This window comes from Somniosus microcephalus, chromosome 9, assembly GCF_052327205.1.
Source record: "Somniosus microcephalus isolate GS21.2 chromosome 9, FLI_Smic_1.0, whole genome shotgun sequence".
Classification (NCBI taxonomy): Eukaryota; Metazoa; Chordata; class Chondrichthyes; order Squaliformes; family Somniosidae; genus Somniosus; species Somniosus microcephalus.
In genome coordinates this window covers 225,162,696-225,176,370 of record NC_140995.1, presented here as the reverse complement: position 1 = coordinate 225,176,370, position 13,675 = coordinate 225,162,696, and the positions used below count along the sequence as shown (strand labels likewise).

Genomic DNA, 13,675 nt, shown 5'->3' with positions numbered 1-13,675 from the left:
TGCCATATTTGCAAAGCCAACTGAATGGGCAGTTACACTTGCTTGATCCCTTGAGGTGGATGTAATTGTGCGCCTTTGCGAAAAGAGCATCGGTAACCTGCATGATGCAACTGTGGGCGGCCGACTGGGAGATGCCGCTGATGTCTGCTGATGATCCCTGGAAGGAACCTGAGGCAAAAAAGTTGAGTGCGGTGGTGACTTTGACAGCCACTGGTAAGGGGTGTCCACCCGCTCCTCTAGGCTCCAGGTGTTGGTGCAACAGTGTGCAGAGGTCTCCGACAACCTCTCACGAAACTCTCAGCCTCCTTTGGCACTGCTGCTCACTCATGTTGAGGTAGCTCATCCTCTGTCTGTAAACCCTGAGAGGAGGGTATCTCCTGTGGCGACGTGCTGCCATGCGCTGGCGCCTTCTGCCCTGTGTAGCATCAGGTGGGTGAGCAGGAGGTTGGCGCTCCTGCTGCTGAGCTGCCTGGTTCTGCTGCTGCCGTGGCTGCTCCTTATCCGAATCTGAGGTCCATGATGAAAGGAAATAAAAGGTTCCCATGATGCTGGCAGATACCTCCATTGGGGAAGCGCTCAGTCCAAGCAGGGAGAGGGTTTTCCAAGGAGGTCCCACAGTTGAGAGATAGAAATTGCAGCACCTCCGACTTTGGTAGGCCTGCTAAAAGTGCTGAAAGTCCTATGGAACAAAAGCTCTGCCACCTGCAACTGCTCCCTGATGAAAGCTCCGTTTTAATGGTGGAGCTGCAGCTGTGTGGCCACCCACTTGTCAACCCGCGCAAAATGTGGCAAAATAACAAAGGCCTGTCAAAATAGGATTATAGAGGCCCTTAACGACTATTTAAGAGTCTTAACTACCTCTCCCGACCGATGGATGCGGGACCGAATCGCACCCATCAAACCTGCCCCCGGCAAAATTGCGCGGAGGCGGGTTGGAGGCAGGTTTGCAATTTTCCCAACTGTCCCGCCTCCAAACCTGCCTCCTCAGGGCTGGAAAAATCGAGGCCAAAGTTTTTTTCCACTTCCCCTGAAAAAAACATCAGGCAGTGCTGTTGTTAATATCTCTGTAATTATCAATTGCCCTGTTCAATGGATATTGTCCACCTCTTTAAAGATGTCAACTGATCCTGAATCGACTACCTTCTCTAGAATTTATTTTCACACATCCACCATTTTATGGAAAAATAGCTGTTCTAATCTCTAATCTCGCTCAAGTCATGTGAATTTTGTATTTGTGGTCTGTTGTCCCACACTCATGTTCCAGGGTAAATAGCCTAATTACTTCAACCTTATTTTTGATAATGCTCGAGATAGACCTAAGATTTCAGAACAAAGTTGCTCCATATTCAGCATTAATTGACAGTAATTTCTACAACCATATTTGTTCTATTTCTCCAAACTGGACTCCTTTACTTTGTTGGGCTCATACACACAAACTAAAAATAGTTCCTGGACATTGCTTACGTAAGGTAGAGCAGTAACGGAAGGCAAGAATCCTGAATACTGGATTACAGTGGGAGGAAAGGAGGGAAAGGAAGGAAGGAAAGAAAGGAAGAAACAAAAGGAGGAAAGAAAGAAAAGAAGGAATGTAAAGAAAGGAAGAGAAAGTCCCAAAGCACGTTACAGCTAATGAAGTACTTTTGGAGCGTAGTCACTGTTGTAATGTAGGAAACACGGCAGCCAATTGCGCACAGCAAGCTCCCACAAACAGCAATGTGATAATGACCAGATAATCTGTTTTTGTTATGTAGATTGAGGGATAAATATTGGCCAGGACACCGGGGATAACTCCCCTGCTCTTCTTTGAAATAGTGCCATGGGATCTTTTACATCCATCTGAGAGAGCAGACGGGGCCTCGGTTTAACATCTCACCCTAAAGACGACAACTCCGACATTGCAGCACTCCTTCAGTCCTGCACTGGAGTGTCAGCCTAGATTTTTGTGCTCAAGACTGTGGAGTGTGACCACAAGCTTTGGAAGTGGACATCAGTCTTTTGTAGGTGACTTCACCTATTCTCACTGCCTGGCGTAATCCCTGAATGTCACATGCCCCATCCTCGCTTTTACATTCATCCAATAGCTTTCACAGCCATTTCATGGTGCTAGTCCACAAATTATCAGATTTATCAGATTCTGTTTCATAATTTAGTAGGACCTCTGGGTAACTAGCCAAGTATCAAATGAGTCTGCCACTGTGCCTTATTCTTGGGGCAATGACCCCATGTTCCAAATGGAAGTCAGTTTGATGCAGGTTTATTCAGATATTTATCAATAAGTTCTACATTTTATCACCAGTGAGAAAAGACAATGATTAGTTGCTCTACATAAGAAAAGAAACAACTTACATTTATATAGTGCCTTTCACAACCTCAGGATCTCTCAAAGCAGTAACAGCCAATGAAGTACTTTAGAAGTGTAGTCATTGTTATAATGTAGGAAATGTGGCAGCCAATTTGCACACAGCAAGTTCTCACAAACAGCAATATGATAATGACCAGATAATCTGTTTTAGTGATGTTGGTTGAGGGATAAATATTGACCGGGACATCGGGGAGAACTCCCCTGTTCCTCTTCAAAATAGTGCTGTGAGATCTTTTACATCCATCTGGTTTAATGTCTCATCCGAAAGACAGTGCAGCATTCCCTCAGTACTATACTGGAGTGTCTGCTCAAATCTCTGGAGTGGGACTTGAACCCACAGACTCAGAGGCAATGTGCGACCACTGAACTACAGCTGACACTGTAATATCATATCAACTGCCTTGATTCAGAACAAGACACAAAATAAACAGACAGATCATTGGTTGCACTTACATAAAACCATCTCCATCTGAGTGAAATGAAACAAATGAACATTTTTCAATGTTCAGTGCAAAATGCCAGGGGGTAGAAATTCGCTGGCTGCTATGTGTAGGAACACTCTAAATGTATTTGCAAAGATTTACTTTGTCTAGTATCTCTAGTGAAATCATAAACACATTCTTTTAGATTGTAGAATGGACTGACAGAACCCAAGTACAGGAAACTCTCGATTTACCGGCACCTAAATAACCGGAATTCTCTGTTAACTGGCAAAATTCAGGAGTAGGTTCAGCTAAGTTTTACTTCATATTAGTGGCCGTTCCTGGATCTGTGGCCGTGTAACCGGGGTTCCTGGGTCTGTGGCTGTGTAACCGGGGTTCCTGCGCCTATTGCTATGCAACAGGGAAGCCTGGATCTGTGGCCGTGTACGGGGTTCTCGTACCTTAGTAAGTATACCTCTCTCTAATCCGGACTTTTTGATCAAGCGGCAGCACGCCGGTCCTGTCGGTGCCGGATAAAAAAGAGTTTCCTGTAGACTGTGGTAAGCCCTGTGATGTGGTGTACCAAAATTTCCAAAAGGATTTTGATAAACTTTAACATGAAAGGCCATGAACTAAACTGAAAGTTGTGGAGTTTCAGAGTAAACCCTGGGAATGGATAAGAAACTGGCTAAAAGGTTGGAAACAATGAGTACTCGATAGAGGAGTTATGTCAAATTGGAAATCAGTACTGAGTGCGGCACCTCAGGGCTCCATGCTGGGACCACTACTGTTTCTAATTCACATAAATAACCTGGATTCAGAAACGCAATGCACAGTAGTCAAATTTGCAGATGATACTGAACTAGGAGGGGCAGTGATATCACAAGATTCAGCTCAGAAATCACAGAATGAGTTGGACAAGATACGGGAGTGGGAAGAACAATGGGAGATGAAATTTAATGCAAACAAGTGTAAATTGCCACAGATGGGGGGTGGGGGAATAAATAGATAACACAGGTACTCCATGAATGGCATTGAAATATCTATGGATAAAGCTGAAAGGAAACAGTAGAATATTTTAGAAGAGGTAGCGATCAAACTTTATAGGGCTCTGGTCAGACCGCACTAAGAATACTGCGTCCAGTAGCGGGAACGGTAGCGCAGTGGTAATGTCACTGGGCCAGTAATCCAGAGGCCTGGACTAATGATCCAGAGACATGAGTTCAAATCCCACCATGGCAGCTGGGGAATAAAAAGGTACTGTAGTATCAATAATGGTACCTGTGAAATTGTCGTAAAAACCCATCTGGTTCACTAATGTCCTTTAGGAAAGGAAATCTGCCATCCTTACCTGGTCTGGCCTATAAGATCTCACAGCAATGTGGTTGACTCTTAATTACCCTCTGAAATGGCCTAGCAAACCACTCAGTTGTAACAAACCGCTACAAAACACAATAATAAGAATGAAACCGGACGGACCACCCAGCATCGACCTCGGTACGGACACGGCATCGGCACGCCCAGCCCAGTCGACCCTGCAAAGTCCTCCTCACCAACATCTGGGGACTTGTGCAACAGCCTGACATAGTCATACTCACAGAATCATACCTTTCAGCCAATGTCCCAAACTCCTCCATCACCAGGGGTGGCGGCACAGTGGTATATCGTCGGGAAGGAGTGGCCCTGGGAGTCCTCAACATTGACTCTGGACCTCATGGCTTCAGGTCAAGCATGGGCAAGGAAACCTCCTGCTGATTACCACCTACAGCCCTCCCTCAGCTGATGGGACATTCCCACATTACAACAGTGACTACACTCCAAAAATACTTCATTGACTGTAAAGCACTTTGAGACGTCCGGTGGTCGTGAAAGGCACTATATAAATGCAAGTCTATCTTTCTTTTATGAATCAGTACTTCCCCATGTTGAACACCACCAAGAAGCACTGAGAGTAGCAAGGGCACAGAATGTACTCTGGGTGGGGGACTTCAATGTCCATCACCAAGAGTGGCTTGGTAGCACCACTACTGACCGAGCTGGCCAAGTCCTGAAGGACATAGCTGCCAGTCGCAGATGCATCTGTCCATGACAACAATTGGCAGCAGTGGCCACCGCACACTGAGGACACCCTCCATCATGTTGTGTGGCAATGATGGTGGAGCCCAGCACATGAGTGCAAAAGACAAGGCTAAAATGTTTGCAACCATCTTCAGCCAGAAGTGCCGAGTGGATGATCCATATCGGCCTACTCCTGAGGCCTCCACCATCACAGAAGCCAGTCTTCAGCCAATTTGATTCACTCCACATGATATCAAGAAACGGCTGAGCGCACTGGATACGTCAAAGGCTATGGGCCCCGACAACATCCCGGCTATCATGCTGAAGACTTGTGCTCCAGAACTAGCCGCGCCTCTAGCCAAGCTGTTCCAGTACAACTACAACACTGGCATCTATCTGACAATATGGAAAATTTCCCAGGTTGTCGTCGTCGTACGTGTCTTTACACTGTTCCCTTTGGGGAACTGTATGAAGTGGTGGAAGGATTTCTGGCCACGATTAATGCTCCTTCCGTGACCGTAACCATCTTAGTACCAGCCAGTACTATGGCGGGAGGGTTTTACGGGCTCCCACGACCCATACGAGGGGGGGGGGCAGCCACCCACACCCATGGACGCAAGTATCCCGCTGGATGTCAACCCAGAATTTAGAGCCGGAGCTCCGACTCCACTTGCTGGGACTGTCTGGAGCGGGGTTCGAAACCCTACGCCTTCTGGCCCAGCGGTGGGGATGCTACCGCTACGCCAAAGGCACACTCCATTTCCCAGGTAAGTCCTGTCCACAAAAAGCAGAACAAATCCAACCCGGCCAATTACCGCCCCATCAGTCCACTTTGAATCATCAGCGAAGTGATGGAAGGTGTCGTCGACAGTGTTATCAAGCGGCACTTACTCACCAAAAACCTGCCAACTGATGCCCAGTTTGGGTTCTGCCAAGACCACTCGGCTCCTGTCCTTATTACAGCCTTCGTCCAAACATAGACAAAGGAGCTGAATTCCAGAGGTGAGGTGAGCGCGACTGCCCTTGACATCAAGGCAGCATTTGACCAAGTGTGGCATTAAGGAGCCCTAGTAAAACTGAAGTCAATGGGAATCGGGGGGAAAACGCTCCACTGGCTGGTGTTATACCTAGCACAAAGGAAGATGGTTGTGATGGTTGAAGGTCAATCATCACAGCCCCAGGACAGTACTGCAGGAGTTCCTCAGGGCAGTGTCCTAGGCCTAACTATCTTCAGCTGCTTTATCAATGACTTTCCCTCCAACATAAGGTCAGAAATGGGGATGTTCGCTGATGACTGCACAGTGTTCAGCACCATTCACAACTCCTCAGATAATGAAGCAGTTCATGCCCACATGGAACAAAATTTGGAAGACGTTCAGGCTTGGGCTGATAAGTGGCAGGCAACGACTATCTCCAACAAGCGAGAGTCTAACCACCTCCCCTTGACATTCAACGGCATTACCATTGCCGAATCCCCCACCATCAACATCCTGGGGGTCACCATTGACCAGAAACTTAACTGGACCAGCCACATAAATACTGTGGCTACAAGAGCAGGTCAGAGGCTGGGTATTCTGCGGCGAGTGTCTCACCTCCTGACTCCCCAAAGCCTTTCCACCATCCAGAAGGCACAAGTAAGGAGTGTGATGGAATACTCTCCACTTGGCTGGATGAGTGCAGCTCCAACAACACTCAAGAAGCTCAACACCATCCAGGACAAAGCAGCCCGCTTGATTGGTACCCCATCCACCACCTTAAACATTCACTCCCTCCACCACCGGCGATCCGTGGCTGCAGTGTGTACCATCTACAAGATGCACTGCAGCAACTCGCCAAGGCTTCTTCGGCAGCACCTCCCAAACCCGCGACCTCTTCCACCTAGAAGGACAAGGGCACCAGGCACATGGGAATGCCAACACCTGCAAGTTCCCCTCCAAGTCACACACCATCCTGACTTAGAAGTATATCGTCGTTCCTTCATCGTCGCTGGGTCAAAATCCTGGAACTCACTCCCTAACAGCACTGTGGGAGTGCCTTCACCACACGGACTGCAGCGGTTCAAGAAGGCAGCTCACCACCACCTTCTCAAGGGCAATTAGGGATGGGTAATAAACACCCGCATCCCATAAATTAATTTTTAAAAAGTTGTGGTCACCAAGAAACAAGAGAGACAGTTCAAGCACAGGAGGCAGTATAAAGAAGAGCAATAAAGCTGATCCTCAGAATCTGGGATCTGAGTTATGAGAAAAGACTAGAAAAACATAGGCTTTAGAGGTATATAAGTTTATTAATAGTACATAAAAAATTAACCTGGAAATATTACTATAAATTAAACTACAGGATTAGAACTAGGGGACACAGGTTCAAATTAATATTAAGTAAATTTAGGTCATATCAGGAAATTTTCTTCACATAAAGAGTGATCAACATGTGGAATACACTTCCAGATAAGATACTACAGGCTTAAACCTTGGAATAATTTAAGAAACAATTGGATGCCACATGGGGGAACATGAGGATTTCTCTGTATGGATGCATTAAAATGGGCTGAATGGCCTTCCTCTTCTGTAATCATCTTGTGGTTTGTGACATAGGAGACAGACCAAGCAGTAGAGGATTTAGGGGAGTTCGCAGAACATTACATGACCTGCACACAGCAGAGTAAGTAGTCATGGAATATATTCCATTTCTACGATAGTTCATCAGATAGCCATCATACATTGCTATCTAGTGTCTGGGAAGTACCCTCCACCGTCCCCACTCCCCAAGAGTATTTTCCAAGATTAGAAAGTTGCCCGTGAAGATCATATTATGGACGTAAATCTGTATTGTAAATAAGCGACTCTAGCATTTGTGGAAATAGAAGCTAAGTAAGAAAACAAATAAAATGAAGGAGTCACCATGTGTAAGAGATAGTGGGTAAATAATGCAGAAATTCAGTATCAGCCATGGGATGTTCTGAACAGAGGGCTCATAGGTAACCTCGTCAGACACGGGTGAGGTCACTACAGACGCCAGTTAAATGAAGTCAGACGTAAACTAATCAAGGAGATGGGACAGGTTGTAGAATAGGATAAACTGTTCATCAGGGCACAGGAAAAAAGGAACAAATGTGTAACCAAGGAGATGGGACAGATTTTAGAATAGTATAAACCAGGAGGGAAAACCCCAGATAGAGCAGCGAGGATCTAGGAGCAACACTCGACAGCAGGGACCTGGGGACAGAAACCCTACGTAGAGGTTTGGACAGAGATTGATCACCACGGACCAAAATCGGGTAATAAGTTGTGAGTCTTATATTTTGGAATTATACTTTAAATAATGAACAGTGTTTGTTAAGCATTTATTAGAGATAAATCTTTGTACACGAAATCTGTTGCCTGTGTGTTTGTTCAGACCAAACTTACATTTGAACCCTAAAAGGAAAAATTGCAAACCTATTTGTTCGATCTTTTGAACATCTAGCGAATTCGGAGCAACACACTGCCAGTGGAATTTTACACTGCACCCTGGGACTTCCTTCAACTTTGACACCGGGAACAAGCGGCCGTTGAAAAGGTTGTATTACCTGGAGCCTTACTGCCTCTTCGGACCACCAGACCTCGAAATCCTTTTGCATCATCACCTTGACCTTTTGCAGAAGGTGCTGTAAGTGCTCAATCTCGGTCTTCAGCCCTTTCAGACGATTGAAGGTCATTTTGTAACTGGACAGGAATTAAAGTAAAACAGTCACATTGCAGCTGTGAGGGTTGAGGGATTTCAAGGGAACGCTCACCATGTTAAGTCACCCGTGTGTTCGGCAGCCATACCTAATAAACAAAATATAAATTGCGCTGATGTACAAGTCCTATTTTTGTGTGTTATAAGTGTACAATATTACATCTAGTCAATCAATGGCACAGCACACAGAGGATTCAGGGGACTGTGCTGTGGTAGGACTTGGAACCGAGAAGCTGGGAATGTTTACACTGGAGGAAAGAAGCCTCCAGGGAGACCTGAATGAAGTTTTTAAGATTCAACTGGGTATAGATTAAACTGAACCCTAATAAATTTTTTGATGTAACCATAGAGGCTGTAACTAGGGAGCACGAATTGCAGTTCAAAGAGGGAAGTTATGCAGACAGTTGAGATTTAACTACTTTACACAGAAGGTGATGAATGTGTAAAATAGAGGCAGACAGTCCGGCAAATGTGAGTACTGACAGTCTTTAGTTCACATCATAGTAACAGATGGTCTGACGCAGGCTGTTTGGACCTTTTCCATAGTGCCCAACTGGAATGTTAATCATTTACTGAAATTATTTATAGAGAAGGTTTTAATTTCATTTTCTCCTTTGTTTGCTATGGCCTTACCGCTTGATGCTATGTCACTAACTGAGATGGGGCAAGTGCCCTGCACCCAATGCCACTTTACAATTAGTAGCGTAGTGGTTATGGTAATAAGCAACCCAGCGGTCTTGAGTTGAAATCCCACCAAGGCAAGTTGTGAAATTGAATTCTATAAATCTGGGCTGGCACTAGAAAGCTTCCAGCTGGTCATAAAAACCCAACTGGTTCACTAATGCCCTCGGCATCCTACTTGACCTTGAGCTGAGCTTTCGACCCTATATCCTCTCCATCACCAAGACCGCCTACTTCCACCTCCGTAACATCGCCCGTCTCCGCCCCTGCCTCAGCTCATCTGCTGCTGAAACTCTCATCCATGCCTTTGGTACCTCCAGACTCGACTATTCCAACGCTCTTCTGGCTGGCCTGCTCATCTTCCACCCTCCAAAAACTCGAGTTCATCCAAAACTCTGCTGCCTGTATCCTAACTCACACCAAGTCCCATTCACCCATTGTGCTTGTCAATCTACACTGACTCCTGGCCCAGGGAGGGGCATACCCGTCAAGGGAAGGGTGGGAGGGAAGCCCGGGGAAGGGATGGCCCAAGGTTTCATTGTGGAGCCCGGACATGCACTCCTGCTCCTCCTTTTAAAATTTACCTCACTGGGCTTCTTCTGGCCCTAGCTGCTGTTCCCAGCAGGTTTGATTTGGCTGGGGAGCCACCGGACGTCATCAGAGCCCAACCTGCATTTTACAGAGGACCTCGCCGGCTTGCAACCCACTGAGTTGGAAACCATCATTACAAAGTTCAAAAATAAGGAGGAAAATCGGACGGTCCTATTGACATTGTGTCAGGAAAATCCTTAGGATATCTCAACCCAGTTGATCCTGTAGAGACCTCCTCACTAACATCTGGGCACTGGTGCCTAAGCTGGGTGAAGTATCCCATAGAGTAGTCAAGCAATAGACAGAATCATATTCATCAGGCAGTTATTTTCCTCAGTCCCTGTTTCTTAGTGTACCTGAGCTACTTGTTCTCCATTGATCTCCAGCCCTTGGGCCCGTAGCCAATGCTGCTCTTTAACTGGACCCCAGGAACTTGACTGTTTTGTACTTCATTTTTTTTGTAGGTGCTATACATAACAAGGCCCAAATTAAATGAAATAAAACAAGGTCACCAACCTCTTCTTTTCTTCCTCAATTTTCTCTCGAAGTTCATCTTCTATGTGGTCTGGCTCAGTAGCATCTACTGGCTCACTGGTCACACCTGATGAGATATCATACAAGGGAATATTGAAGTGTAGCGTAAAGCATCATTTGCTCTACTGAAGTCCCTTTGTGGCAGCAGGAATTTATTTGTTGTAAGCACATGAGGTCTCAGCCATGCTGCCAGGGTTCCCCACCGTGATGAGAAAAGAAATAGCGGCACTGATGGAAGCCTAAGAGGAGATCACCTTCTGCTGTCTTGGGGTAAACATTCCTCTAGTCGCCATGTGTAGGGATATCGCAAGTGTATATGTGGAGACATCGGCCAAATCTTAAGTGGGTTCTTTTAGAATATGTTACTGGAGCCACATAAGGAGAAATTAGGGTAGGTGACCAAAAGCTTGGTCAAAGAGGTAGGTTTTAAGGAGTATCTTAAAGGAGGAAAGAGAGGTAGCGAGGCAGAGAGGTTTAGGCAGGGAATTCCAGAGATTATAGAGATAGGGAGGGGTGAGGCCATGGAGGGATTTGAAAACAAGAATGAGAATTTTGAAATCGAGGCACTGCTTAACCGGGAACCAATGTAGGTCAGCGAGCACAGGGGTGATGGGCGAACGGGACTTGGTGCGAGTTAGGACACGGGCAGCCGAGTTTTGGATGACCTCAAGTTTACGTAAGGTAGAATGTGGGAGGCCAGCCAGGAATGCGTTGGAATAGTCAAGTCTAAAGGTAACAAAGGCATGGATGAGGGTTTCAGCAGAGGATGAGCTGAGGCAAGGGTGGAGACGGGCGATGTTACCAAGGTGGAAATAGGCGGTCTTTGTTATGCTGCGGATATGTGGTCGGAAGCTCATTTCAGGGTCAAATATGACACCAATGTTGCGAGCAGTGTGGTTCAGCCTCAGACAGATGTTAGGGAGAGGGATGGAGTCAGTGGCTAGGGAATGAAGTTTGTGGCAGGGACCGAAAACAATGGCTTCGGTCTTCCCAATATTTAATTGGAGAACATTTTTGCTCAGAACAGTATGCCAAACAAACAGTCTGACAATTTAGAGACCATGAAGGGGTCGAGAGAAGAGGTGGTGAGGTAGAGCTGGGTGTCGGCAGCATACGTGTGGAAACTGACGCTGTGTTTTCGGATGATGTCGCCAAGGGGCAACATGTAGATGAGAAATAGGAGGGGGCCAAGGATAGATCCTTGGGGGACACCAGAGGTAACGATGCGGGAGAGGGAAGAGAAGCCGTTGCAGGTGATTCTCTGGCTACGATTAGATAAATAAGAATGGAACCAGGCGAGTGCAGTCCCACCCAGCTGGACGATGGTGGAGAGGCGTTGGAGATGGATGGAGTGGTCAACCGTGTCAAAGGCTGCAGACAAGTCAAAAAGGACGAGGAGGGATAGTTTACCTTTGTCACAGTCACAAAGGATGTCATTTGTGACTTTGATGAGAGCCGTTTCGGTACTGTGGCAAGGGTGGAAACCTGATTGGAGGGATTCAAACATGGAATTGCGGGAAAGATGGGCACGGATTTGGAACACACAGCAACTAGAGGAAATCAGTCCATGGTGTCAGCCTCTGAGTAGCACGCTGAGTAGGAAGGTTGTGGGTTCAAGCCTCACTCTAGAGACTTGAGCACAAAATCTAGGCTGAGACTCCAGTGCATTACTAAGGGAGTGCTACCCTCTCAGGTGGACGTAAAAGATCCCATGGCACTATTTGAAGAAGAGCCGGGGCACTCTCCCCAGTGTCCTGGCCAATATTTATCCCTCAACCAACACCTAAAACAGATGATCTGGTCATTTATCCATTGCTGTTTGTGGGAGTTTTGATGTGTGTAAATTGGCTGCCGTGTTTCCTACGTTACAACAGTGACTACACTTCAAAAATACTTCACTGGCTGTAAAGTGCTTTGGGACATTCTGAGATTGTGAAAAGTCACATATAAATGCAAGTCTTTCTTTGTTTACAATGACGTTAATACAGAGCAACTAGAGGGTGGGAGCAGTGCAGAATGTTAACAGATGTGGTAGAAAAAGAAATACAACTGACACACGAATAAAAAGTCCGTATTAGGGAGGAGAGAGGGGAAATACGTAACATAATTTGCATTTAAAGAGTTTCTCCTCCATGCTCGTGTTCCCTTTAAAGAACTATTTAAAGAAACAGAGGTTGCAAAAAAGCAGCAACTAGATCTCCACTCTGATTTTATAATTAACATTTTGAACCGTCCCAAAGTTCTGATAATTCCGTGGCTGAGTTAAAGCCTTAGCAGCTCATTTTTGTTTAGACAACAAAACAAATGGTGTCATGGTTACTTACAAGTTCAAATGGTTGCATTCTGCCTGCCACTAACTCTGAGCATGGAGACAGCAACTATAATCTGCCTGGACAACATAACCCCACATGGTATTTTTATTTTGGGCAATTGTAGGCAATTAAGGCTCTCGCTGCTAAAGTGTGCATATTTTATTAATTGTTTCCATCCATCTCTAACTCCCATCAGATGTTAACATGGCTGAGGTTTCAAACAGGAAAAAACAGAGAACTCTTTTAAAGCGATTTTGTAATGGTATATTGCACGTGCTGTGGTTTCCACTCGATGATTTAAGGGAATCACATGCCACTGCTTGAATCACTTTAAAATACCTGTGCATATGCCTCCTCCCTCCCAGTTTACAGTATATTTTACCTCGTAAGAGTTTGTTTTTGAGTCTTTCTTTCTCTCCCTTCACTTGTTTATTTTTACAGCCTCAGTGTTGCTGTTCTCTCTCTTAGCCCATTAGTCTCCATGAAGCAATTTTCTGTCTCTCTCCCAGCTTGTATTTACCCTTATCCTTAGTCTATTCCAGCTTATTTCTCCATTTCCCTCTGGTTCCCTCTGGCCGCCTATATAACAAGACCAGGGTTGAGGAAGCAGAATGTAGACTTGAACCAGGGTCAAGTCAGCCAAATGACAGTTCTGATGAAGGATCACTTCCAAAAGGTTAACTTGTCTTTCTCTTTCAGTATCTAACTGACCCGTCACTCATTTCCAGCATTTTCTGTTTTTTAATTTCAAATTCCCAGCATTTGTAGTTTTTATCTTTGTCGATTGAGTGAGGAACAGTGGTTTATGGAAAACAACCATCTCTCCAGACTATTACAACTCATTGGGTTGCAGATTTAGTGCCATCGTATCGGCAGTTTTGTGTTCTGGGCTCACGCCTACAGGGAACCAAGTTGAGGTGTACAAATTCATCCATGCCTATGAAGCATTTGATCTAAGCAGCCTATTCCAGCGGTTTAATTTCTTCTATTTTAAA

At 45.7% G+C, this 13,675-nt stretch overlaps 1 protein-coding gene across 2 annotated transcripts in view; it reads right to left on the bottom strand.

The window, feature by feature from the left end:
- The window catches only part of kif6 (kinesin family member 6), a 705,324-nt gene that overhangs the window by 91,219 nt on the left and 600,430 nt on the right, over nt 1-13,675 (bottom strand). For both annotated transcript variants that reach the window (XM_085997944.1, XM_085997945.1), the window contains exons 17-18: nt 10,351-10,435; nt 8,411-8,546 (exon numbers count right to left, since the gene is read on the bottom strand). In XM_085997944.1, coding sequence (XP_085854070.1) covers nt 8,411-8,546; nt 10,351-10,435 — 221 coding nt within the window. The remainder of the gene's footprint in view (nt 1-8,410; nt 8,547-10,350; nt 10,436-13,675) is intronic.